Source organism: Myotis lucifugus, unplaced genomic scaffold (assembly GCF_000147115.1).
Source record: "Myotis lucifugus unplaced genomic scaffold, Myoluc2.0 scaffold_163, whole genome shotgun sequence".
In the NCBI taxonomy this organism is placed as follows: domain Eukaryota; kingdom Metazoa; phylum Chordata; class Mammalia; order Chiroptera; family Vespertilionidae; genus Myotis; species Myotis lucifugus.
The window spans coordinates 1,733,967-1,760,548 of NW_005871211.1; the positions used below are offsets into that span (position 1 = coordinate 1,733,967).

General features: G+C 39.2%; 1 protein-coding gene across 1 annotated transcript in view; it reads right to left on the bottom strand.

Annotated features, from left to right (window-relative positions):
• The window catches only part of ADAMTS5 (ADAM metallopeptidase with thrombospondin type 1 motif 5), a 48,984-nt gene that overhangs the window by 21,752 nt on the left and 650 nt on the right, over positions 1 to 26,582 (bottom strand). The window contains exons 2-4 of the mRNA XM_014461927.2: positions 26,209 to 26,571; positions 15,362 to 15,494; positions 4,514 to 4,681 (exon numbers count right to left, since the gene is read on the bottom strand). Of these exons, the coding sequence (XP_014317413.2) occupies positions 4,514 to 4,681; positions 15,362 to 15,494; positions 26,209 to 26,571 (664 nt within the window). The remainder of the gene's footprint in view (positions 1 to 4,513; positions 4,682 to 15,361; positions 15,495 to 26,208; positions 26,572 to 26,582) is intronic.

Genomic DNA, 26,582 nt, shown 5'->3' on the forward strand with positions numbered 1-26,582 from the left:
TAAGAAAGGAAATTCAATAACCTGCTTTCACTGCACAATTTCTCTGCCAGTGCTTCCCTTTATTTTTGAGGATCACACTCCTAGCCAGCTTGCCTGGAGCTAACTTGTATAAACACGGCAGAATGTCTACAAGTATCTCGGCCAGGTTGGTGGGGGCTGGGGATCCCCATGAGATATGGCTTCTCCTTTTCTGAATCACAAATCTGCAGGCACAGTTATTTTCAAGTGTGCATACTGACTTTCAACCATAACCGAATTGCTACATAGTTCTTGTTGGAACTAAATCAGGAAACACTCAGTATTAATGAATTTTAATTTGGCAATGGTTGAGTGCTATAAATGTCTGGCTACTTATGGCTAATAATTTTAAAAATAAAGCAAATGATTTGAATGTAATCACACTCTAAGACCTCATTTCTCCAGCACTGCTGGAGGGAGACAGGTGAGCTATTTTTTTAGCCATAAATAGATTTTTCCAGATAATAAATTCCTTAGGCACCATCTAAAAATTGTATAAATTTTGTGAGAATATCTATTTAAAACAGCAGTTGCTTTGCTGCCTTTATATTGGTGTCAAAATTTAATCCTCTTAAAATAAAGGAGTATCAATTTTTGTATCCTGCTGAAATACAGAGGTACTTTCACGAATCTTGCTGGTAGGATAGGGTTTTTTACTTTTGGCAAAATGGTGCCAGACCTCTAAGCTTTAAATGTTTTAGGACCACATCTTACAGCTTTCTGGTTTCTCCCTTATTGTCAAACTAGAGGCTCAGTGCACGAAATTTGTGCATGGGGGAGTGGTTCCCTCAGCACGACCTGCACTCTCTCCAATCGGGACCCCTCGGACATACCTCTCCCAATCTGGGACCGCTGGCTCCTAATTGCTCACCTGCCTGCCTGCCTAATCCTAACTGTCTCTGCCTGCCTGCCTGATTGCCCCTAACCACTCGCCTGCCTGCCTGATCGCCCCTAACTGCTCCCTGGGGGGTGGGGCCAGGTGGGGCAAGGGGCCGTGGTCATTCTGGTCTCTGGTCGTTCTGGTCATTCCACCGTTTTGGTCACTGAGCTTTTGTTATATAGGATGACATCATTTATTGCTTCCAGTTTACCTGTCTGAAGTGCACCCCACCCCCGCCATGATTATATTATTGCTTAAAATTTTTGGTGGCCAAGAAAATTAGAACAAAAAATAGTAGCTTGGCCAGCATGGCTCAGTGGTTGAGTGTCGACCTATGAATGAGGTGGTCATGGTTTGATTCCTGGTCCAGGCACTTGCCTGGGTTGTGGCTTGATCCCTGGTGGGTAGTGTGCAGGAGGCAGGTGATCAATGATTCCCTCTCATCATTGATGTTTCTATCTCTGTCCTTCTCCCTTCCTCTCTAAAATCAATAAAAACCATATATTTTTTTAAAAAGAAAAAGAGAAAAAATAATTATTTCTACTAAATATAAATAAGTGGGCTCTGATGGGACGCCTGAGTAGCTCTCTATAAGTAAAGTGAAAGGATTTTATGATATGATTTCATTATATCAGTTCAGCCTTCTGACAAAGATGTGTCTGTTTATTTGTTTGTTTTTCCATTGTCTTGGACTTCAACTTTCTTCTTGGTTCTCTCCTAAGCTCTGAAGTGGAAGTGTCAGAATCTCAATCATCTGGAAATTGCATTTACTAGTTCCGACTGCCACACTTCCACTTAAGTCAGTTTTCCAGGTTGCAATTTAAAAGTTATTATATTATTTGAATTCACATTTACAGAGAGCACTGCTCTGCATGCTATTTTGAAATGCACATAGTTGAAAGCTTTGCCATTGTATCATAGGACCTTTTTTTTCTCTCCTTATTCTGAAATTACTTGATTCATTATAGGCTACTGAAAAAGGCTTTGTTGTTAAAACGCAAGATTGCCTAACCAATATATTTAAAAGTGAGAGTCTAAACTTCATGAAATGAATAAATCAACTAAGAGAATTTGCTATCAAAATTCAATTTAGGGAAATGAATTTAGTTATTTAACATACAAATGAGAAATTCAGATAAGACTTTATCATTGCAAGTGAAGTAGGTCTGTTTCCACTAAAAATATGTTCTTGGTTGTTATATCCCATGAGATCCTTTGGAATAGACATAGAGATATATAAAACATGTAAATTAGTTGCAAAAATTTAACAAATCTGAGTATGGACTCTTTTAAATACAGAAGTAATATTAAAATATGAAGATAATACTAAAAGCATATTTACTGCACAGAAAGTAAGATCATGGATTCCACAAATGTGAAATAAATGAATCATTCCAAAATTATGGTAATAAGAAATAAAATTCTGCACAGCATTGTAATTAACTGACCTAATACTTGCACAGGGAAAAAAATTTGGTCCCATTTTAGCCATAAGTATTTGCTGCCTTAGCAACTAAATCCACCCATTTAGTGATTCAAAGTTTAACTCAACATTTTGGAATGTGTAACGTGTGATGCTGAAATAAAATATTAATGTGATTTCATTTTCAGAAAGCCTGAGAAAAAAATCCCAGCAAAAGCAATAGTAAGATTAGAGAATACATGCCCGGCTGGCATGGCTCAGAGCTTGAGTGTCGAGCTATGAACCAAGAGGTCACACAGTTCGATTCCCAGTCAGGGCACATGCCTGGGTTGCAGGCTCTAACCTCAGTGTGAGGCATGCAGGAGGCAACCAATCAATGATTCTCTTTCATCATTGACATTTCTATCTCTCTCTTCCTCTCCCTTCCTCTCTGAAATCAATTATATATATATATATATATATATATATATATTTTAAAGGCACTTGCAAGAACAAAAGAAAGAAAGGAAGGAAGAAAGGAAGGAAGGAAGGAAGGAAGGAAGGAAGAAAGAAAGAAAGAAAGAAAGAAAGAAAGAAAGAAAGAAAGAAAGAAAGAAAAAGAAAGAAAGAAAGAAAGAAAAACGATTCCACCCATGAGGGACTTTACTAGACATTCACTTGATCCATGTAGACAGGCAGATAATTAAATAAAGATTAATTTTGGGAGTTTATCAATATTTAATCAACATTGTAAACTGAGCTAAACAGAAAATTACCACTTTATTATTAATCTAAAGGAAAAGCCTAGTTCATTGATTCTTAGTATTATCTTATATCTTTGAGATATTGAGATGTCCTTTCAATGAACAAAGAACATGTATTTTGTATTGAGGAAAATTTTAAACCAAGTTGGGCATGGACTATATTCAGAAATAGGAAATTCTAAAATTCCCAAGTGGATAAAGCATTTCCACTAACAGAGCAAAAAAAATGAGTTAATGAACAGATTTTGCCTATAAGCCACCAAAGGACATGGAACAGAATTTATTTTTGTCTGAAAAAAAATTAAATTTTTAATTGTTTTGACATTATGGAGTCAAAGTTGAAGATGGTGAGCTCACTAAGAAATTACAAAAATATTAAACCCTAACTTTGTGGAACTAGGAAAAAGCAGTTATTACAGATTCTCTTTATCCAACTTTGAAGCAATCATTATAAGTTAAATTTATGGACAATCATTATGCTCAACAATTTCTGTCATATTCAATTCAACCATGAGTTTTACAAAGAGACAAATTTTAAGAGGAAAAAAAGCCACAAGAAATGAGAATATGTCCTTTTCTGTAAAATGAGAAACTTGAACTAAGTGGTCTCTGAAGTTCTCTTTCAACTCTAATGAGCCTATTCTCCAGTGTTTCCAGTATTTTAAAATAATAAGGAATGCTAGGAAATTTGCAACTTCTTGTTTCAGATTACTTATGGGTCAGAATTTATTTATAAAAACTGTTATTTCCTTAGTGTTTTCATAAAATTCACTAGTCTTAGGTTTACAGAATTTAATAAAGCATGCTGTGCTCTTGAACTGTATCTGAATGAGAAAGCCAAAGATTTTCGTTTGAAGTTCTTGAAGTATTTTCCCACCATTCAGATGGATTTTCTATTTCTGTTCTTCAGTTTTTACTCCACTTTTCAGGAGAATCTGCCATCAGGATGAAATCAAACTCATCCAGTGAATGCAAACCTAAAGTGCTTCCTTTCCTGGCTTTCTGTTGCCATAAAGAGAATCTGACAGAATTGTCACCTACACCTGAACCACACCCCTATAATAGGCATGTAACAAGTAATCCTGCGAGTTGTATTAATAGCAGGGATATAAGATGTCTGCCAGCATTCTCACAGGAAGCCAGTGGTGAAAGAAGGAATAAAAGCCAGGCTTTCAGGCCACGAGCTAGGCCTTCTGTGTGGTCTCCCACATTGCTTCTCTTTTGAACTTTTCAATTCAAAAGCAAAAATATCATGGCTATAATGCCACCAAGGATGTTGGCATGATAGCCCAACAGACAGTCAGTTCTCTTGCTTCTTTTTCCCTTCACACTCTCTAAACATCCATTGTCTTAGAGGGTGAGGTGAATGTCATGAGGATATCATGAAGGAAAACTCGTAATAATCCTAAGTTTTGTTTCTGAGCCTCTGTTGTCCTTGACAATACCTACCGTGGCCATCGTCCAGGAATTCTGTGATGGTGGCTGAGGCACATTTGGACCAGGGCTTGGATGCATCGATGCTGGTTAGGATGGAGGACATTAAGCGCTTATCTTCTGTGGAGCCAAAGTTCTCTTCACAGAATTTGGAATCGTCATGGGAGAGGCCAAGGAGATGTCCTACAGGAGAGATTACAGGAAGTGCGGATCAGAGTGATTTTGCGATTCTACTTTTCTGTGTCAATTACACGAGCACTTGATTTCCTCCCCCCACAACATTTGTACATGAGTTCATTGTAACTGCCTTTCTCACACAGAGACCAGACCCCCAGGGAAATTAAAGCTGCATATAGTTAGAAGCAGTCACTTTGGGTAAACATTTAGGGGAAATATGAAAATGACACTAAGGAGGAGATGTTCCCATAATGCATCTGGATCACACATGCTCAATGATACGTAGAAATGAGGCCTTATTTAGAATCAAGAATTTGCAAGACAACTGTGGCATTATGTCATAGCCCTCACTACATATTATTGTGATTATTTGTCTAATTTTCCATCTTCTCTGGTCAATCAAAATCCCCATGAGATCAGAGAACATTTCCCTCCATTGACTGTTGAATCCTCTGTATTTAACTCAATGTTCTGCAAGTTGTAAACACTTAGTAGATGGCTTCTATTTCCTTAGCCAAGTAGCTATATGAGATGAGTGGGGGTGGAGTGGGAAAGAAAGAGAAGTGAAATGAGTAACTTTCTGCTTGCATGCAAATGTAAGCTTGTTTCACCCTTTCATTTTTTTTGTTATTTAGTGAGTTACTAATCTCACACATAAACGGCACAGTTTCATTTACATTTAAGAAAAGCCCAAAATACCAAGATGCTCATCATGAAGTGTTAGAGCTGGAAGAGAAAAGAAAAATATTGGGAAGGTAAGTGATTGTCTAAAACCACTCAGCTAGGTGATGTTTGTACTTATCCCTCTCAGCCATGTTCCCCTGACTCCCAGTCACTGCCATCTCCACTCTACAAGATAGATATTATATCACAGAGTTCATAACCACGGTCTTGTAATCCAACTGAATTATTTATCACATAAGATTAATTTTAACATAGTCTACAGATAAAGAGTCATTGTCCAATAAATCTAAAATATTCTGCAAAAATAAATTTGGGGCAGCAGTATAGAAACTCTGAAAAGTAGGAAATCGATACTCCTGGTAGCATTTTTGCAAAAGTTTATAGAATCATACGCAAACCACTACACAGGAATGCAGGACATCCTATAGAAAAATGATGACTGCATTTTCTGTGGGTTTCTGAATGCCAAAGGCAAGAACTTGGATCATGCCACCAAAAGAGTCCAGTGTGTACCAGTAAAACCCAACAGAGATGAAGTCTTTCACGCATTCCAACTACTTTTGGCCAACTTGTTAAATCACCAACACCTCATAACAAAGTTGTCCACTGAGCAGCTGGTTGCTGTTGTGGCTGAAATGAAGTAGCTAGGACTTGGTGACCTTCCGAGGCTCAACATTTTCATGCTATTTAAGCAGTTATTTACTTCAATAGCATTTACTAGGCTAGCAAGTTTTCTTAGGGGAAACTTCCCACCAGCAGTCACGTTTTATTTGGTAACATGAAAGCGCATCACAGTCTGCAAAGTGCACCCCAAATCACATGCAACAGGAGATTGGAGGGGTTCTTCCAGTTTTGGGGGGGTATGTTGAGTTTTCCAGGGAACCCACAGCTCAGCTCACAGAAAAACAGAATCTGTCATTCATGCCCTATTGAACGTGGCTTAAAGTTACTTAGTACATCAAACACGGGTTGAGAATGCACTCTGTGCTGTTGAATTTTTCCAAGGCACAATGTTTATCAGCTAACACTGGGATTTGTAGGGAAATTTCACACTTGAGTTTTTCCCCCTGGCATAAATGAGAGGGGAAATGGCTTAAAGTGACCTCTGCAACATAATATTTATTTTATATTTTAAAAGCATGTACTTTTTGCATTCTATTTCATAAAATAGTCATATTTATTTAAAGGATTAAGAGCCTTTTTCCTCCTCCAAATCTACATAAGTAAATAGCACTTGCCATATGCATTTTTATTAAGGGATTGTCACTTCATATGGAGGGTAGGTATTAGGTTTCGGATTTAAAATGCAGGCCATGTGGCAAATACCAAATTAACTTTGAGGGGCCTGGGAGAGTACCTCAGTTTTTTTTCTTTCATATAGTGGTAAGGCATATCATTTTAAAGATTTCAGTTATATAAGCAAAGCAGTTGATTTTAAAATTCTTTGGTATAATTTTATGAATATTTTGGCATGCTACTTGGCATACTATTGTGACTTGTGCACTCCCTACCTTTACTCATTTAGCACTGCAACTTCATTTCTGCTGAAGATACAGATAAGAAATTCTTATTTGGCCCTCAGAGAACATTGCCATTCTGAGCATGAACGAATCTGAGTCCCACTTCAGCGAGAGCTAAAAGGAGATGGGAATTTTGTAAGATCCCCAAGAGTCGGTCAGGAGCGGACTTGCTTGAGCATCCATTGAAAGAGAGACGGACTCTTTGGAGGGCAGAGGAATGGCCCCTCCTCCATGAAAAAGTATGTCAGCTGGCTGGGACAGGCACGCTCTCTCAAGGGCGACGAGAGTCATGGGTAATCTGAAGACCTTTTAAGCGCCCAGAGAAACGGGCAGCCAGTTCCACAGTAGCTGGAGCCAGGGCACAGTGAGAGAAACCCATGTGACTTCCCCGCAGGAGCTGGACAGGAATGAAAATGGAAGATCAATGTGAGGGATGTTGGATCCCCGTCAGGAAAGACGTGACACACATAGCAAAGGCTGTGAGCAGGAAAAGTGGCGGTTTGCAAATGGGACCCTCCAATCATTATGCTAAGACATCCAATGCCAGGCATGATATTTGCCAATACCTTTGAGCCCTAAAATGGCAAGGTACACATAAATGCATAAGCTATTTTAAATTTTGTTGTTGTTCATTCTCAGCTGAGGATATTTTTTCCATCGATTTTTTTTTCAGACAGAGTGAAAGGGAGGGGGATAGGCAGAGAGAGAGAAACATCGATGTGAGAGAGACACATTGATCGGTTGCCTCCTGCACACATTCCTACCAGGATTGAGCCTGCACCTGAGGTACGTGCCCTTTACCAGAATCAAACCCGAGACCCTTCAGTCGTGGGCTGATGCTCTAACCACTGAACAAACCTGCCAGGGCAGCATTACCTATTTTAAAAGGACATTCTCAGTAAAGACAACACACAAGAATACTAAAAGCTGACTCAAAGAGAAAAATCCAGAATCTAGGAAATTTAAAAAGCAATGTCCCAGCTGAAAACAATATATTTCAAGTACATGATGTGAAGGGGAATCAGAATATATCATGATGTCATTGCCTGCCTAGGACATTGCCTTTTCCAGTGAGAGTTTGCTCATAAATCACTCACAGAGATTTTTTAAATTACAGATGTGGATGGGAGATTAAGCATTTCTCCGACGAGCTGCCTCCAGCAGGCTTAGCATGGCTGATATTCATACATGTGCCCCAGAGAGTAAAACAGCCAATGCAAGAAAATGTTGGAGAAATTGTTTACAACTCTTAAAGTGATTCATTGTTGTTTTCATCAAATATGTATTTTATGATGAGTTTTTAGAACAGAGCGAAGTTATTTGAGGGGTAAAGTCTTGGAGGAGGCAGGGGGATGGATTCCAGGAAGTCACAGAAAAGCCATTGTTACCCTTGGAAAGAGAGAGAGATACATCTTTCTCAAGTCAAAGTATAGGAAAAGAAAGACAAAGAGGTCTCAAAGCAATTTTGGAGGGTAAAAGAAGATATTAGAGAAAGTTTAACCAAGTTCCCTCAGTAAAACAGGAAGTGAAAACTCCTAGTGGATTTAGGGCAACAATTCACTATCTGGGTTTCGAGTAGAGGTCCTGGAGGCTTGATTTACGGAATAGTTACTATTTGTATTTGCCACCATTTATAATTAGTAGATTGCAAAAGATTGAAGAAGTTCGTTTGCTTGAACTAAGTTAAGCAATCTTGTTTACATTACTATTTTTATTAGTGAATCTCTAATTCTCAATTGATCTAATTGCAAACTTCTCACCTAAAATCCTGAGGCAATTAAGGACCAAATACACTTGCGTAGTGGGTGCACTTGTGAATGGTATTTGCATTTATACACTAAATAAGGAAGAAAAGGTATTAGAGAGGTCAGAGTAAAATTTAGAGAATCATGTAACTGTGATCCGGTATTTTCTCAAGTGAGGCAGCCACCAGAACTGTATCTTGCTGCTTAAAATCAAGGTGTAATTTGTAAGTGCTTTTGGAGAAAATACTGATCTATTCTTAAGAGACACTAAAGCACATCATAAATACAAAAGTCATGCTATTAATTGCCCATCACCCATCAAGAAGGAGTTTATTTCAATTAGGCTAAGGAAATGCATTTCATGGTAGACTATGTCAAAGCAAAGACTATGGGGTAAGAGTTTGAGTTATACTGTTAGTTCAGATAGCAAACAATTAGTCACATGATACTTTTTCTAGTATGATAACCGTCTTCTAAAATTGGCAAGTGGATGTGATTGTATTAAATAAATTTCATCTCTAATGTTCAAAATATAGATTTTAAAATCACCTTGCCTTTCTAAATTCACAAGTGAATCTGCTGTTAGAAAACCTGAGACAATGTTCACCTGGGTAAAGACATGCTACTTTAAAGGAAAATGTTAGTTCAGCTTCTTATTCAACTCAGGTATTACTGTACAACCAGGGCTGACTTATAACATTAACCTCAGGAAGGAAATTGGTTGTTTTTCTAAACTTTGGTCTGCAAGTTAAACAGAATTTCAGGCTCTTGACCCCAGAGTGACCAATGGACAAGGGGACACAGCAAGCTCCTAAAAATGTGTCACAAAACTCTGTAATGTGTTTACTTAAGAAAGCACTGGTCAAATGAAGCATCTGTCTCTTAATGAAATCATGTTTTTATTTTACCTAATTTTCCAGCTGCGATTATTAAGGTGCAAGAAGGTCATGCCAAGGGGTTGAAAAGTGAGTCAATAGCTCAAATGGGATCAGAATCTAGAATCCTTGAAGAAGATATCCAGGAGCTCCAATAGCAGGAGAGCTCATGTGCATTCAAATGCAGTTTTATGTAAAAATAATAAAACTCTAGAAGTCCCATTTCAAAACAGTAAACATAAATGGCAAATGCTGCACTTGGAAGGAACAAAACTTAATTTTTTTTTTACCATATAACTAGCTGTGTCAATATCCTTCTGAATCAAATTCAAGATTATCACCTTCAAAATGAGCACCAACAAACCATTGGAGGATAGTATCAAAATCTTGGGGTGTGTGGCCAGAGGAAATGGGTTAGAATTTTACCAGTATACTAGTTGTTGACCTTAGACAAGTTTAGAAATTTCTCTGTATGTCAGTTTCCTGTCTCTTGGGTGACCCATTAAAAGTGCTTACTTCATGGTGTTTTGTGAGGACTCAATGATATAAAAGATGCAAAGTGCTCAGAATACAGGCCTGACAAATATCTATTGCCCAGTAATTGTTAGCTATTTTGTTGTTCTCATTGACATCCTGGGATTATTATGCTTTTACTTATGAGTATTTCAATACTCAGTCGTTTTGATGAATTTTGACATTTCTAGACACTCTTGATTTGGGAGAGAAAAGGACATTTCTTATCATAAGGAGAAAAAAAATCATGCATTAAGTGTGTGAGATATTTACTTCTTAGGCCACCTTCAACTGGTTGGGTTTCCACAAATGGCAGACAATCTATAGGCCTCCCTTTAAGAAATACTAATTGGGATTTGATTTATAAAACAAACAACTGATGCTAAACACTAAATCTCTCAATGCTGCCAGACCTACAACAAAGACCTATTCCCATCTTTCATCTGGGGGCCAAGAAAGACACAGTGTGGCACTGGCCCAAACTGGATTGAAAAAATGCTCAGTTTGTGTTGATTAAAGCTATGGTTTTGGGGGAAAATACCAAGTTTAATCCTAGCTTCCTTTCATTTCACATCTCACAGCCAGTCCTGACATCTGATTCTGTGCACTTGGCGTTGGTCTATGGTGTTTCCAGGGCCTCTGCAGCTTTTCAAAACACGGCCTTGTTTAATCTAATCATCTATGGGAGCACAGTCCCACGCAGATCAGCACAACCAGAGAACGCATTCTAACCACAGCAAAACGCGGGCAGCTATGCTGTTGTGTCTCAACCACTTTCTAGGTCTCCAGCCAAACATTTGGCTTCAGCTTTTTCAGTTGCCTGCTTTCAGCTGAGGAAGCATTTTGGAATCTTTCATGGTGAAGAGAGTCACTTAGCACATTTTATAATTAACTACCATAAAGCAAAGCTTCGGCAAGTTTGCAAATCATGGATTTCATCAGTCTAAATAAAGTCAGATTGTTCCCCATGCTGTATTAGAAGCTGGCCCAACATCAATAAAATTATTATTTTGAGCAAGCATGTGTGCAGCAGGTGAAATCTTTATTATTACAAGCCGATAATAAAAATTTGACAAGTTAAAAATATAAACTCAAAATATAAACTTACATTCACTTGGAACTTTCTCCAGTTCACATTTGGATTGTAAAATGGCTGTAACCACATTCCTGCCTCCACTCAAGGAACAGAGATGGGGACTGGGTTCTTGATGGTTTAAAGCAACTTTCATAAATGTTCTCAAAATTTAGTGTTTACATGCACATAACATAGACAGGAGGAAGGCAAAGACTTGCTGCCTATGGAGAATCTAAGGTCATCAAAATTTACTTTCCAGAAGCCTGTATGGGCACCAGTTGAGTAGGTACCTCCAACATCTAGCTCTTTCTTAGAAAGAATTAGCAGGGAAAGAAAAGTATTCCAGTTAACATGCGGGGCATGAAAGCAGGGCATGAAAAGAGTCACTTTCCCAATTGTTCACTTAACCCACTTCTTTCTGACTTTAACACCATGGATAGAACAGGTGCCAGAAGGCACTTCAGGCTGGCCTCTTTATCTTTCCTGTTAATTCTCCATACAAACATGTTTCAGATGGAGGAGGGAAAAGAACAGAGAAAATTCTGATTCAGGTACAATGGCTTTGTGTTTTAAACCACTATGTATAAAAGAGGATGCAGTGGGGCACTCCATGAGAAAATTTAAGTCGGTTCATGAAAGTGTTACTCTTAACCAAATATATCCTTTAGAGCAGTGGTTCTCAACCTGTGGGTCGAGACCCCTTTGGCGGTCGAACGACCCTTTCACAGGGGTCGCCTAAGACCATCCTGCATATCAGATATTTACATTACGATTCATAACAGTAGCAACATTACAGTTATGTGGTAGCAACGAAAATAATTTTATGGTTGGGAGTCACCACAACATGAGGAACTGTATTTAAAGGGCCAGAAGGTTGAGAACCACTGCTTTAGAGCTTATAGAAGAAATAAAAAAGAAAACATATGGAGACAGCCTGGACATTTTCTCCACAGCTTATGTTTTAAGCTAGTAACATATTCACAGTCTGTGTACATGAAGCAAACTGCACATTCTGAAATGGGCTCAAGGAAATTCAAAACACTCTAGCAAACCCGGGGATTCACAAGGTTTTTCATCACCAGACATAGCCCGTATAGTTAACCTCCAAATCTGGGAGGTAGTTTATGTCTAATAAAAGGGAAGGGAGGAAATCACATGAGAAGGATGGAGTAGAATTAGAATCCAGAGCATGAATAGCTCGTTACATGGCCTCATGCAACAACCTAAAAATAAAGCACTGGAAACAGACCCAAGAACACACTGGCTGTGGAGGGGCGCCTGTAATCACATACAGATGATTAGGAAATATTTTGTAAGGTTATCTTCTCTGCATTTTGTAAGGCTCAGACTTTATAACACATGTTCACAATTTTTTAGGCAAAAAGTGAAATTAAAGAATAATAAAGCAATTAGAAAATGAATGAAAGCCAGATCTCTTTATGAAATGGGAATTAAATCCATATTCCTCTATGCCCAGATCTTAAATGTCTCAGATTGGGCCATATGTCATGAAAAAAGGGAAATTAAGTAGGCAGAGTTTGATTGGAGAATGAATTATAGAGAAGTTTAAAGAAGTAAATAGAGGTGATTCAACCAAGAAATGAAAGGGGGGACTGACGGGTGTAGTCATATGTCAACAATTCAGGTTTGATTTTTCACATAGAGACCCACATTTCTCCTACATCGTTGTCTTGTAAAACGATGTTCAATATTCTTGTCCCATTAAGAAAAGTTTGTATTGCACACATTTAGTTTTAATAAAACATCTGTTCTCATTGGTATCTCGCTGCCCCCCTTTCAGACGGTTGCATCTGTCTGTGTGACCCCAGACCCTTGGTTTAGGATTCAGGAGGGCTGGGAAAGGTGATGCTGGGAGCCTTTTCATCCCAGCCCAGTTGGCTTGAGAGTCAATGCAGCCCCAAAGAAGATGCACTTACTGCTGCAGGGTGCTCTTCCAGGGAAGTCTCCCAGATGCTGTCCAAGTGTGAAAAGGGATCAGTACAGGATTGAAGGAAGTAATAGCCCTTCCTTCAAGGAATTTGTAATCTCTTCTTTGGAAGATCAGGATTTGGCTCATAGTCTTATAGATGGGTGATGCCAAAATTCAGCTCTGTTCCTTATTCCTCACCATCCCTCTACCCAGACAGAGAAGAACCACCCCCTGCCTGCCCAGGGATTTAGAATCTTATGGGGCTTCTCTCACTCTGAATAATGGTGATTAATTACTGGTGTTGCTTTTTAAATCTTCTGTTTAATTACAATCCTCTTGAGTATTTGGACTAATCTCTCTTAGGTTCTGATGCAGAATTGGAAGGTTGCCAATTCTTGGGCAGCTTTCATGTTTCTGCCTCTTACTCACTCATGAACACAGAGACATGTAATAAATATTGAGTTAGGATCTATATGAGGTTATAGTTTTGTTTTTCTTTTTTAAATCCTCACCCAAGGATATGTTTTCATTGATTTTAGAGGAGAGAAAGAGGAAGAAAGAGAGGGAGATAGGAAGGGAGGGAAGGAGAGAGAGAGGGGGAGAGAGAGAGAGAGAGAGAGAGAGAGAGAGAGAGAGAGAGAGAGATTGCCTCATATACCCGACCCTACTGGGGCTTGAACCTGCAAACTTTTGGTGCATAGGACAACACTCCAACCAACAAAGTCACCCAGCCAAGACGAGGCTGTAGTTTTAATTACTTTAATATGCATGAGTGAGAGACAGGTGAAGGCATAATCCCATCCCTGAAGCTCAAATGGCATATGGATCTTAAAAATACTTTCAACTCTTCTAGCCCAGCACAACAGAAAGCCATGGATTCTGAGAGTGTCTAAATGACACACCTGACATAAAACACAGAATACTAAGACAGAGCTGGGATTTTATCTCAGATCATGGGTTCCTTAAGCTAAAGATGCTCAATTCATGAGATGTTATATTGAATTATTATCAGCAGTGCCTCTGAGTGGTTATTTAGGCAACAAATACTTTATGTTTGTTCCTTTTTTTGCTTAGATGATAAGAAGAGTGTCAGTTAAGAAAATTAAAGTCATGATTAACACATAAGAATTGAAATTTGACCACAGATCTCTATTTTACTGCTGTGATACACTGATGCATGCAATTAATTACACCTTTGATTTGAAGTATTTAAAGAACACATAGAAGCAAGAAATCAAAACCTTGTGGAATATTCTTTACCTACTGGGGATGTGAAAAATTTTTTAATTTCTATTTAAAAATTAGGGTTTCAGCTTAAAAAATGAAATCTATTTAATAAAATACAGCAAAAATAACAATTATCAAATCATACTCTGCCCTTCCAAAAATGATGCTAAAAGGTGATACATGCATTAAAAATGGAAATGAACTATTTAATTAAAAAACAAAACAGATGATTATGTGGATAACAATAACAACTGATATCTATAATTTACCCAATTTGGTCCTGAAAATAACTCCATGAAATAGGCAATGTTGTTCCTATACTTCAGATATAAAAACTGAAGCTTAGAAAGTTTAAATAGTAAGACCAATGTGACAGAGATAGAAAGTACTTTAGCAAGAATTGAGCCCAGATGTGTCTAATTCTAACATCTAATCCTCAGTACTGAACTAACCTCTCATTTACCTACCTAGTAGCCTATATCAATGTTAGAAAACACATATTCCTAACTGCTGGGATATTTTTCAACAACTAACTCAGCCCTAAACTTCTAGTTTTAGGATTTAGATGTGTTTCGTATGACAAACACAACAGCTAAGTGACATTTTAAAACAAACTCTGTTGACCATTGAGCTTGGCTTTGCTCTTAAAAATAAGACAGACATGTTTACCATAAGCTATTGATTACCTTTGACAGGACCAAACCATGATCTGCCACAGTGGAAGAAAACATGATAAATGTGTGTGCAAACCGCTTAGCCCTGGATGAGTCAGTAGAGTCTTGAGTAACCCCTAAGAGGAACATCTCTGCATTCCTAGCCAACTGTGACAAATCTCCTCTAAGAGTCATTTAAGGATGCTTAAAAGACAGTGGCAGTAGCAAATTTCTCTTATGCTTTTGAATGACAAGTGTCAGACAGGAAACATCTACTGTGTGCCTGACTTTGCCTTCCGTCTCCCTTATTAGTTAACCCCGAACGTGCAAATATAAACAAATTTAATCCCTAAGGCCGCATCTGAACCAGGAGAAATCTGGAATTCATTGCCAAGTATTTCAGTTCCTGCTGCAGCTGTTACAAGTGTTTGATTTGGCGAGGGAAGAGAAAGGGCGCTGCATACCAATTTCGTGAGCCACAGTGAAAGCTGCGTGGAGGCCATCGTCTTCAATCACAGCACAGCTGCGCTCCGGAGAACATATGGTCCCAACGTCTGCCATTCCCAGGGTGTCACATGAATGATGCCCACATAAATCCTTCCCAGGAGAAAGAAAGAAATCATTAAAATCAATTACCAGCCAGAAGGGTCCACCTTGGAGAACCACTTGCTCCCTGCAAAAGGCAACACTGGGGTATGTTTATGGTGTCACCTGTTCGGCTCTGGGAATGTGCCAAAGACAAACCAATGGCACCGACTCGTCTAAGCTTCTCTGAGCCCCAGAGGCACAGAAGGATGAGGGGACTCAATTACATTTAAAAAGATATCGGAGGATGGTAGCTTGTCCATTATAGGAACAGCTGGAGCCTTCGCCGAGCTGTGGCCCATGTATGCAGACACATATGTCATGGACCACTTTCACATCTGGTCATGCTTAGGAAAGCCTTAATAGTCTGAGCTAAATGCATGCTGACTTTATCAGAAGCCCCGCCTAATAATGTATTTTCCATCACAGGGGCAAACTGCAACCACATCTTTGTGGCAGAATATCAATATATCAGTAATTTGGATAGGAAACTAAATTTTAATCTAAAAGCATGATTCCTTGAAAGAGCATCTCTTAATTTCCAAATTGAGTTGTAATTTCACAGGTCGTGTCTTCAGAAATGTATGCATTTAATGAAGTATTTCTCAACCAGATCCGTACTCAGAAAATACATGTTATATATTGTGTTTATATAAGTGAGTGTATGCATTTTTCTGGTGAGAAGTTGTATATTAAGAGATTCTTAAAGGGGAACATGATCATCCCCCACTAATGGTTACAAGTTATAGATTTAGATAAAAGAGACATCAACAGACAATTGAAAATGGAGAAGTGTAAAGAGAAAATATAAGCCAATTTTTTTTGCATGATAGATGTATCATGATAAACTTTCCCTTAAATGCTATTTGAGTATTAATATACATTAGAATTTCTTGTGCTTGCCTATGGTTTTCAATAAAAATTAATTGACAGTGTGCACATTTATATCTAAAAAAGCAAGATAGTATCCTAGTAAGCCATAGGTAAATAACTAGAATGAAAAGATTTTTTATAAAATTATTAATTACTATGAAAGATGACAATGTACTAGTTGAAATAACATGCACAGTTTCTATTACAGCTGTCATCTTAGTATCCCCACTACCACAGTGTCTGGCTTATGATAGGAGCTCAACAAACATTTGCTTAATTGAGGTGAATTATGATGTACAGTCAGACGCAATGTAGGCCTCACACATCTTTAACAAGCTATACGCTAGCTAAGCTAGTAAGACCTCAATGGACTTCTGGAAGCCAGCACAAGATGTTATTACTACATAACTAATGCCACATCCTCATTGTCAACATATTCTTCTAACTCTTCTCTATTTTGCTGCATAAAAATCCAACCACGGTGAAAAATATTTAAATGATATAGCCTATGATCTCTCTAGTACATTTTCTAGTACATTTTCATTTCTTACTGTGTTCCATGCATTATGAAATCCCAACTGTGATGAATTACACTGTGGCTGCCATCTTATTATAGTTCCAGACAGTGGAAATCTCGGCCAAGGAGGCTTGGTGAATCAAATCACCAAACCAACAGTAGCCTACCAAAGTTTCCTGTGTATCCTTATATGTCATCCTGTGGGATCTCAAATTACAGCTGTTGAAAACAAATTAGTAGTTTTTAAAATTGAAATTGGAACACACTTTTGCATAATAATAAGCCTTAGATTTAATAATATAGTACAATACATTTTTTAATCCATTCCACCCCCCCCCAATCCTTTTAGTAGCTTTAAGACCAAAAATCCAGGTTAAGTTTATTTCTGCACACACATACTTTTTTAAACCAAGACTTATGTTTATCCTCACAACTTGGGGTTCCTTATCTCCAAGTAGAATGTTAAAATTCAATATTATTTCCCCTTCTTGTCCCTTACTTCATTAACAAGTTTGAAGAGCCACAGCAAATGAAAATGGTCCTCCTATTCTGAACAAAGTTTAATCTGGATTTTTAATTTATATATGTGTGCTGCTAATCAATTGCTCATTAGAGGCCATCAGTCCTCCTTGTCATCCTTGAATTGCATTAAATGCATTTGGCCCTTTGCCACGGAAATGTGTGCATGTGACAAAATTATGAACAGAAGCAGCTATTTTTTAAAAACACACTGATTAAACCCCTTGATGACATAGTCACACTCTCTATATTTCTGTAACTATAATTATGTAAACTGGCAGTCTTTCCATTTAATTCACACAGTTTCAAGCACTGGCAGCCCTGTTATGATTTCATCCTCAAGATTCACAGTAAATGCATGTGTTTCTTTGTGATCCAATGTTCATTCCAATGTATTCAAACTCAACTTGTGCATCAAATTAGTAAGAGTATAGCACATCACACTCACGTCTATTTTTGTGGTGATTTATAGAAATATTTATAGGTGAGAATCTTATTTGAAATTTATAGGAATGTGTGTTATTATTCACAGAAGTAAGAATACTGTTGGGGCAATAGCATTTATCTATCCATCTATCTGGATTTGGGGGAGGGGATAATGAAGAAATGTGAGTCACATACAGTATTCACACAAGAGATAAATGAATTAAAAGTGCTGACAAGAGATTTTCTGATTGATTAGTGTAGATATGAAGGTAAGTTATATCTTTGTTATGTTAAAGAGGTTCTTTTCATACAGGATCAATATTTTATCAGCATGGTGTAAACAGACAGTAATGCAATGGGAGATTTAGTAAAAACTAAAAAGCGAGGGTTGCAAGAGTATGCAGAGATTTAACCAGTGGGCTTGTGGTGTGGCATTGGCCAGGAGACAAGACTGGGACATTGTATCTAACTCAAAAATAGAGCTGAAATAGTCAGCAAGACTGATGAAGACTTGACAGGGAGGTCATTGGCATGGCGACCATTCAATGGTTTGGCCATTATGAATATGGCAATATCTGTGACTTATGGAATTTAGAAGAACTACTTGTTCCCCAGACCTATTCCTGCAGTTGGAGTTGGGGACAGGGAGCCAGCAAAGTATAAAACCTTAACAAGCAGATGCCGAGAAGACAGTACAACTTGGGGAATCGTGGTGGTCAGGACTGGGTGAGAAAAATGAACCAAGCAGGTGTGTGAACATGCAAAGTGAAACAAATAACAGGAGTTGTAGGATTTCTTGCCTTGCTCAGGAGATAGGTCTCTCTGTGCTGCTAAGAAAAGGAGCTAAAAGGAAACACATGCCGATAAGAGCACAAATCATCACAACTGCAGCAACAGCAGCCAGGATGAAGGAAGAATACCTTGTAGAAGAGAAACTCGAGTTAAATAACAGCAGCTTCTGTTTCTATTATATCACCACCTGGGAAGGGCAAGTGTGGAGCTCAAGGGGAGGGCATAAAGAAAGGTTCAACTAGCCTCAGATGTCTATCTATCTGTCTACCCAATTCCTATGAAGAGGGATTGATAGAAGATTAGTCTGATGTGGAACATATTTTAGCCATAGTATTACACAAACATACATTTACACACCACAATCCCCCATACCTGTGAATCCAATTCTTGATGTGTCATTTGGCTTTCTGGCTATCCCGATTATAAAGGCCTTGATTTGGATCTCAGTAGAGACTACATTAATTGTGTCGGTTGGTCCACCCATTACAATAATCCATGTTTATACAATCCCTATCCATGCTTCTGATGCAACTAAGTAATACCCGCCCCCCCCCCCAACACACACACACACACACACACACACACACACAGAGCCCAGCTGGATTAGGGGCCAAGAGATCCAAGTGCATTTATTCCTCAAACAATTATGGTGTGCCCACAATCTGCCAGACACTGTGCTAGGTTGACACCGTGGTACACAATAAAATAAGAGCTGATCCTGACCCTTAAGAAACATGAGGATCTGGTGGCAAAACAGATACGCTGTGAGAGGAGCAGATTGTGACATGCTGTTATGAATAGATTGTTGAGGGAGCGCAGAAGAGGATTTGGGGGAATCAATAAAGGTGTCTGGAAGGAGGTAATTGGATCTTGAGGGATAAACAGAAGGCTGACAGTCTCAGAGGAAGGGTACTCTAACAAGGAAAGATTGGTGAATCCATCAGGAGATGGTGAATGGCAGGGTCTGTTTTGGAAATGACAGGAAGTTTGTTGGGGATGGAGTAGACAGGATTTGTTAGATTCAGGGGACTTGGGGAAGCTGGAAAAATAGTCTGGGCCCACCCAGAGTTCCACGATAGGAAATTTTCTCTGATAAATGTATAGTAAGAAGAAGGGGAAGAAGGAATGGAGCAAGTTGGGGATTGAGGGAGTAGATGCTTGGAGGAGTCATTTTGGAGAACAGAATGGAAGCTAATCAGAGATAACAAATGGAAGGTCACTGCTTTTTAATTCTAACTCTATTAGTAAGAATCGTTATGTAAGTCATTTATATGCTTTCAGACAAAGCTCCTTTATCATTAACATAAGGAATTTGGACCAGGTGATTTCTATGGCTTTCCAACTATACATGTGTTAGTATTCAATGAACACATTCAATTTATAGATCGAGAAATTAAAGCTCAGGGGCAATAAGTGTTCAAAGTGGGAAGCTTGAGACTAGTGAAGTTGACATTCAACCCATGTCTACAGACTCCAATTCCTGAACCTGCTTTGCCATGGTACTGTTAGATCACCATATATGTTATTCTTGACATTACTCTTATTTTTTACATTCATAAGCTGTGCTTGGTCAAGCAAATTCCTTTTTTGCAACAGATAATACAGCATAGTCTTTATCTCTATGTTCTGTTTGGTATAACTCAACAATTTAGAGGCATATTAAATATACAAAGTGCACAAAGTTGTTCCAGGAAAGAATATAGAAGTGCAGGGTAAGAAAGCAGTGACATCATTAACGTGCCTCTCTCTCACCTGCCGTATCTGATATGTCACTGTAAGTCACTGACTCCATCTACCCAAAGTCTCCTGTAACTGTCCTCTCTTTCTCATTCATTCCATTATTCCTTCCTGACTAGACTATCATCCAAGGCTGGTCCCATTGCCTCTTGTAACTTCCCTACCTATATGCTTAGACCCCAGATCCTTTTTTAATGTATTTTATTTTTCAATTACAATTTACATTCAGTATTCTTTTGTACTATTTTCATATGTACATACACCATAGTGGTTAGACAATCACACACTTTACTAAGTGTTCTCTGCTATTTCCAAAACACTAACTCAAAAGAATATATGCACCCTTCTGTTCATTGCAGCGCTATTTACAATAGCCAAGATATGAAAGCAATCCAAGTGCCCATCAATAGACGAGTGTATAAAAAGGTTGTGGTACATGTATACAATAGACCCCGGATCTTATAAGATTCCTCCATTCCTCCAAAATTTAAAAGACACAATCTTAGCCTCCATTCATCCATGCACAATGCAACCCAAGCTTCCTGTCAGCCTCAACTGCACCTTCATGATCCATTTTGTTCACTATTCCTTGTATATCTCATCAATTTTGGCCCCAAATATTAGCCTCAATATTCCTTCTGCCAAAAAGGATGAATTAACTCACATCCACCTTAATTTACACTTCTTAACTTGATCTCTGCTTCTCTATTTTCTGGTGTCATTGCTTTCATTTAGACCACCCCGAGTCTCCTCTTGAAGATTACTGGATCCACACAACCATATAGGCCAGAAGGTTTTTTCCAGAACACACCTCTGGTCACTGTTGTTTCCTTCCATAGATATTCTTTGAATTTAGTTTACAATTTAAACTCTTTAGCACAATGCTATAAACTGACTTGGGTTCTCCCCAGCCCCATATTTGTATGTTGAATCCTTAAATCCCCAGTGTGATTGTATTTGGAGATAGGGGCCATAAGGAGGTAATTAAGAATTAAGAATAAATGAGAACATAAGGGTGGGGCCCTGATCCATTAGGATTAGTGTCCTAAAGGAAGAGATACTAAAGTTCTCCTTCTCATTCTCCCTCTATAATTTGATTGTTATTGTCTTCTCTAGATTAACCTATCACCCTTCCACTCAGATATTGTCTATCCTATCACATATCACCCCCTCCATTTCACAGAATCACCATATTGCCTCTGGGCCATGATCGTTTGGTGTGTCTGCAATGCCTATCTCCTCCTTGTGAGTCTGGCTAACTCCTACTCTTTCTTCCAAATTGAACCAGATGGATCAGTCAACCTTCTTATGTACTTGCATGATATCTAATGACCTCATCTATCATAAAAGTTATCATGCTGTACAGCAATGACCCATTTCCTTGTCTCTTTCCTAAAGAATTCTTAGGAAAGTGGCCACTTTTTAAGCCTCTGAATCCCTCTCTGCCTATTAAGAACATATTGAATATCTGCATATTTTAATGATAACATTTTTAGGTTAGAGAACACTAGATATAGACCAGACAATCTTCTCTGTCATTTGTCAGCTGTAGCTCTTAAAAATTATCTCTATTTCTCTTTGTATAAATGTCCTTCTCCGTCAAATTACAACAATGATGCTAAGTTGCAGATTGTTGAAAGATTCATTGTAAAACTGTTAATGATTATGGATAACATGTAAAAAATACTCATTGAAAGCTGGGTGGTTCCAAAAAATACCTAACCATCCTTCAATGGTCAACTCAATTGTACATGTGCAATGAAGCCTGTATAAAGATCCATAGATAAAGATCCATAGATAAAATTGATTGTTCCCTCTCCTCTCCTTTTGCAGACTTTGTTTTTAGCTCAGTTGTAGCATTGATCAACATTAGAGTGACTTATACATTTATCTGATTCATCTCCCCTGGTTATAAGACCTGGTGGGAAGGAACCGGTATTTTCAATCTGCAGTATTGGCATGTACTCTATGAGAAAGACAATAATGAAATAGGTTCTGTGTATTGTGCTATATTGTCTCTAATAGATTTTAGACTTTTTAGAATATTCCTCACAATTTCTTTGTTTTTAATTGTTATATAATTGACTTATAATGTTATATTAGTTTCAAGTATACAACATAATGATTCGATATATGCACATATTGTAAAATTATTACCACAGTAAGTCTAGTTAACATCCATTTCCACACGATGACAGTTGTTTTTCTTGTGATGAAAATTTTTAAGGTCTACTCTCTTAGCAACTTTCAATTCATCAATCATTTTTCAAATGTCAACTAGAGCTGCTCAATTTGCCCCAATCTTCCCATTTCTGAGTTATTTTGCCTTTAATTAATTGGAGTTGACCTATAGGCTATAAATCCTTGCTAAGGGTTCATTTTGGCTTTAAGTGGGATTTGAACTCAAATATGAGATGGATTTTGCCAGTCCAGCCTCCTCCAAGCGTCTGGCCTCCTTGTAGGGCCCCCTATTGTCTGCACCTAACAAGAAGCCAGATGGGAAAGAAGAAACGCTATCAGTGGAGTCCCCACCACAGCATTATAACACACAACATAAAGAGGTGTTAGCTGAGAGGCAATTGCCTATTAACTGCCACACTGATAATTAATAATGAAAGTTAATGAACCTTTTATATCGCATACTCTCATAGCTGGTTCAATGACAATCCAATGCTTTCCATCCACGAATGAGTGAAGCTTTCATTGGTGTTGTCCTAGTTGGGGGATGTTAAACACCAGCCAATTTTCATATCAAGCAGGTAGGGGTCTTGCTTCTAAAGAAAAGTGCATGGTCTCCAAAATGGGTTTAAGAGTTTATCTTTAAAGAAACTACTTTAAAATAAAAGAAGAAGCTAGGAATAAGGAAAGAAGTCTGGAAAGTACAATTAAGTCCTGGGGAGATTGGATTTCGGCTGCTTGATGGCACAAGTGGTGTGAATTCCAGCATAAGTGCCATTCCAGAATGAAAAACGACACTTGGGCCAGAAAACTGACTGGTGCTAAAGTTTCTCTAATTAGTACAGTACTGAGTGCTGGGGGACAGCCCTGACAATGAAGCGTGTCAGTTTGATAAATGAATTACTAGCACTATTCTGCTGACTCCCGGACACAACGCTCAAGGTGGCCTCGGCTAGTAAACAGGGGTGGAAAACACATCCTCACACAGTTGCTTCATGCCCGAAAAACAAGTAATTTAGCAGAAGACAGCTGGACACAAATTTTGAACAGAGCTCAGAGCCCATCAAAACATGGATTTCATGGCTTGGCGTCTGGCTGCTAAGCAACGGATTTATGACATCAAAACAGAGTTGTAAAAGTAGGATCCTGGTGCCAACTCTGGATAGTTCCCATTGAAAAGAAATAGCTGCGAACACATTTCTCTAGGTCTTAAGAGATCTGATTTCCCTGGGATAGGAGAGCTCAGATCATTTCTCCTCTAGCCCAGAATGTGTTTTCCACATTCTGAAGTATTAGGTGGAGATTAACTTTGCATTTTTGAAGTATGCTCAAGTGCATGCTGCCTAAGGGTCTCAGAGTATTTTTCTCAGCTCCTTAATTAATAGCACTCTTTTAAATGAGGTGCATGTATGCATAACACACATGCTTTTCAGATATTTGGTTCTCATCCAGTTTGATGTATATACCAGAAGGCCAGCCCCAAACTAAATGGCAACTGCTTTACTAAAAGTGTGATTCTGCTTGGTGAGGAGGCCAGAGAGGGCCCATGCAAAATACTTTCCATGTGTGGACCAAATAAGAAATAAGTGTTATTATGATACTTATGAGCAATAAGATAGACTGTTCATTGATTTCTCCTTTGCGTTCATCTATTTAAAATATACTGGTAGGTTTCAGAGCTTGGAAAATAGGAAATGTTAGCTACCCAAAACTAAAAACAAATCCAGAAAAAGCAACAGACATCATTTAGAATCACTGACTAGTTTTCCCTTTTCCAGGGAAGCAATTAGGAAAACGGCGGGGCAGGAGGTAAGACGTAACAGTCTTCTATTAATTTTTATTTATTTTTTAAAAAGTATGGAATGTGCATTTGCATTTAAAAAGGAAAGTGAAGCATTAAAATGACCTACTCTTTGGAGCAGTTTGCCTACAAAAGTATTTTTCCCTTTGTCTTTACAGAACTTCCTTCCATAAACTCTCTGGAGCCTCCTTCTTGGCAGCCTCTTGTGATGTAGCAAAGCAAGAAATCCAGACATGGAAAGTTGCTCAAAAAAAAAAAAGAACTTGGAAACCAAAGAAGAAAGAAATAGTTTTACAGGAGAACTTCACACTGAAGGCTGCAAAACGAATGTTCTTCCGTTTCAAAGGTGAATGTTGTGCAGAGAAATGAAAGGATGTTTCCCGGAGATCAGTTCATGAGGAGACAGATTTTCCATGGTGCAGAGCACTGTGTCCTGCCGGGTTCTCCCTAAGCTGCTGCCCTCTGCTGTCTTTGTTTACTTGTGGTTTACATTTATGTCTACCCCAGAAACCACAAGTGTTTCTCCACTCCAAATTTATCAACACGTTTTCTTCATGCCAGGGTACCTTAGTGAAAAAAAAGGGGGAATTTGGTAGTGGAGCTCTGTGATTCTAAAACCTCCTGCAAGCCACCATTGAATTTCCTATCCTAGCTCTGGTTGCTCCATTTCGTTCCAAGGTTTTGCATACTCTTTCAAAGTTTCTAATCCTTCATCTATACTGGGTGGATCTCAAACACTTAAAGAATGAGCTTTAAAAGTCATTTACCAGGTATCTGAGAGGCACAACTTAAAACTACCAGTTAGAGAAGAGTCGTGCAAACTGAGGCTCAGAGCTGAGCAAGCCAGGCTCAGAACCAGCCCAGACTTTGGTGTCTGAATGTCACACTCACATGGTGTCTGATGATTGTGCAAATAGAGATTGTGCAAATAGAACCTCTGGGCCTATAAAGATCAATGTTTTTCCCTTTCGGTCACCGTCTTCCTTAAAAGAGGAAATCCTGAGAAAACATTCTGCCCCATGTCTTAACTCTTTGCCCAAGATCTTTCCACACTGGAGCTTCAGAAACATTCATCCCAAACACAAAAAATGTAAGCTGAGTGTGACCTTTCACTGAGCAGGCAGTGCTGGCGGTGCACTGGGCATCCAAGCCAAAGGCGTTACCAAGAAACCTCACAAGATTGGGTTTCTAACCAAAGAACCTCACAAAATTGGGTTTCTACATTCTCCTCACCCTCCTGCATTCCTTCCTTCCCAGGAATGAGATTCCAACAGGGTGGACATGCAAGAACCTCATCCGGAAGCCAGACTGAATAGAGTCCTTTCTTAGGAAACTCTTCCCTTAACTGAATGTGGAAGAGGTTTAAGTACGAATGTATAAACATCACAAAGGAAGGTGATGGATAAAAATGACTACAATGGGTGGCCCATCAAGCCCATTCCATAAGTTGAACAAAGTTCTATTTTCCCCGATTTCCAAGACAAACTTGCTTTTCCCCTTCCCCACTTAGCTATCTTCATTTCCCCGAGCATTCTAGTCCCTTCTTATCCTATTGATGCATCCATGACACCATATCTTGGACTAGAGATATCCTGCCTGCCTGCTTGCCTGATTGATTGATTGATTGATTGATTGATTGTCTAAGCAGCTCTGGTTCTTTAAGGCCTGCCTGCCTGCCTGATTGATTGATTGATTGATTGTCTAAGCAGCTCTGGTTCTTTAAGGCAGGGGTGGCTGCTGGGGTTACCCTGAATACAGGAGCAGAGGGGGTGTCCTGCAAGAAGCAGGTCAGCATATCCAGAGTGGCAGGTGGTTTTCGGAAGACGCCAGCAACCAGTATGGCTGTCCCACGGCCCGACCTCCGTCCGCCCGGCTGGACCTACCTGGCGAGTAAAGAGGATGGCGGCATCGTAGTGCTCCTCGTGGTCGTCCCCCAGCTGGTTGTGCTGGTGCTGCCACTTGCAGAAGTTCTTGAGCGTGGTGGCCGCGTTCTTGCTCACCTCCAGGCTCTTGTCCTTGTCGCCCAGCACCACCACCTTCACCACGGCCAGGCGGATGTGGTTCTCGATGCTGGCGTGGCTGTACAGCCGGTTGGCGATGGAGGCCAAGGTCAGCAAGTAATGCTGCAGGCCCCGGCCGTACAGCCGCGCCATGGACGCGTCGGCCACCAGCAGCAGCTCCACCTGGCGGGCCCGGGAGATGGAGCGGCGCCGCCGCCGCCACCAGGTCTGTGGTCCCTGGTCCCCCTCCGACGGCG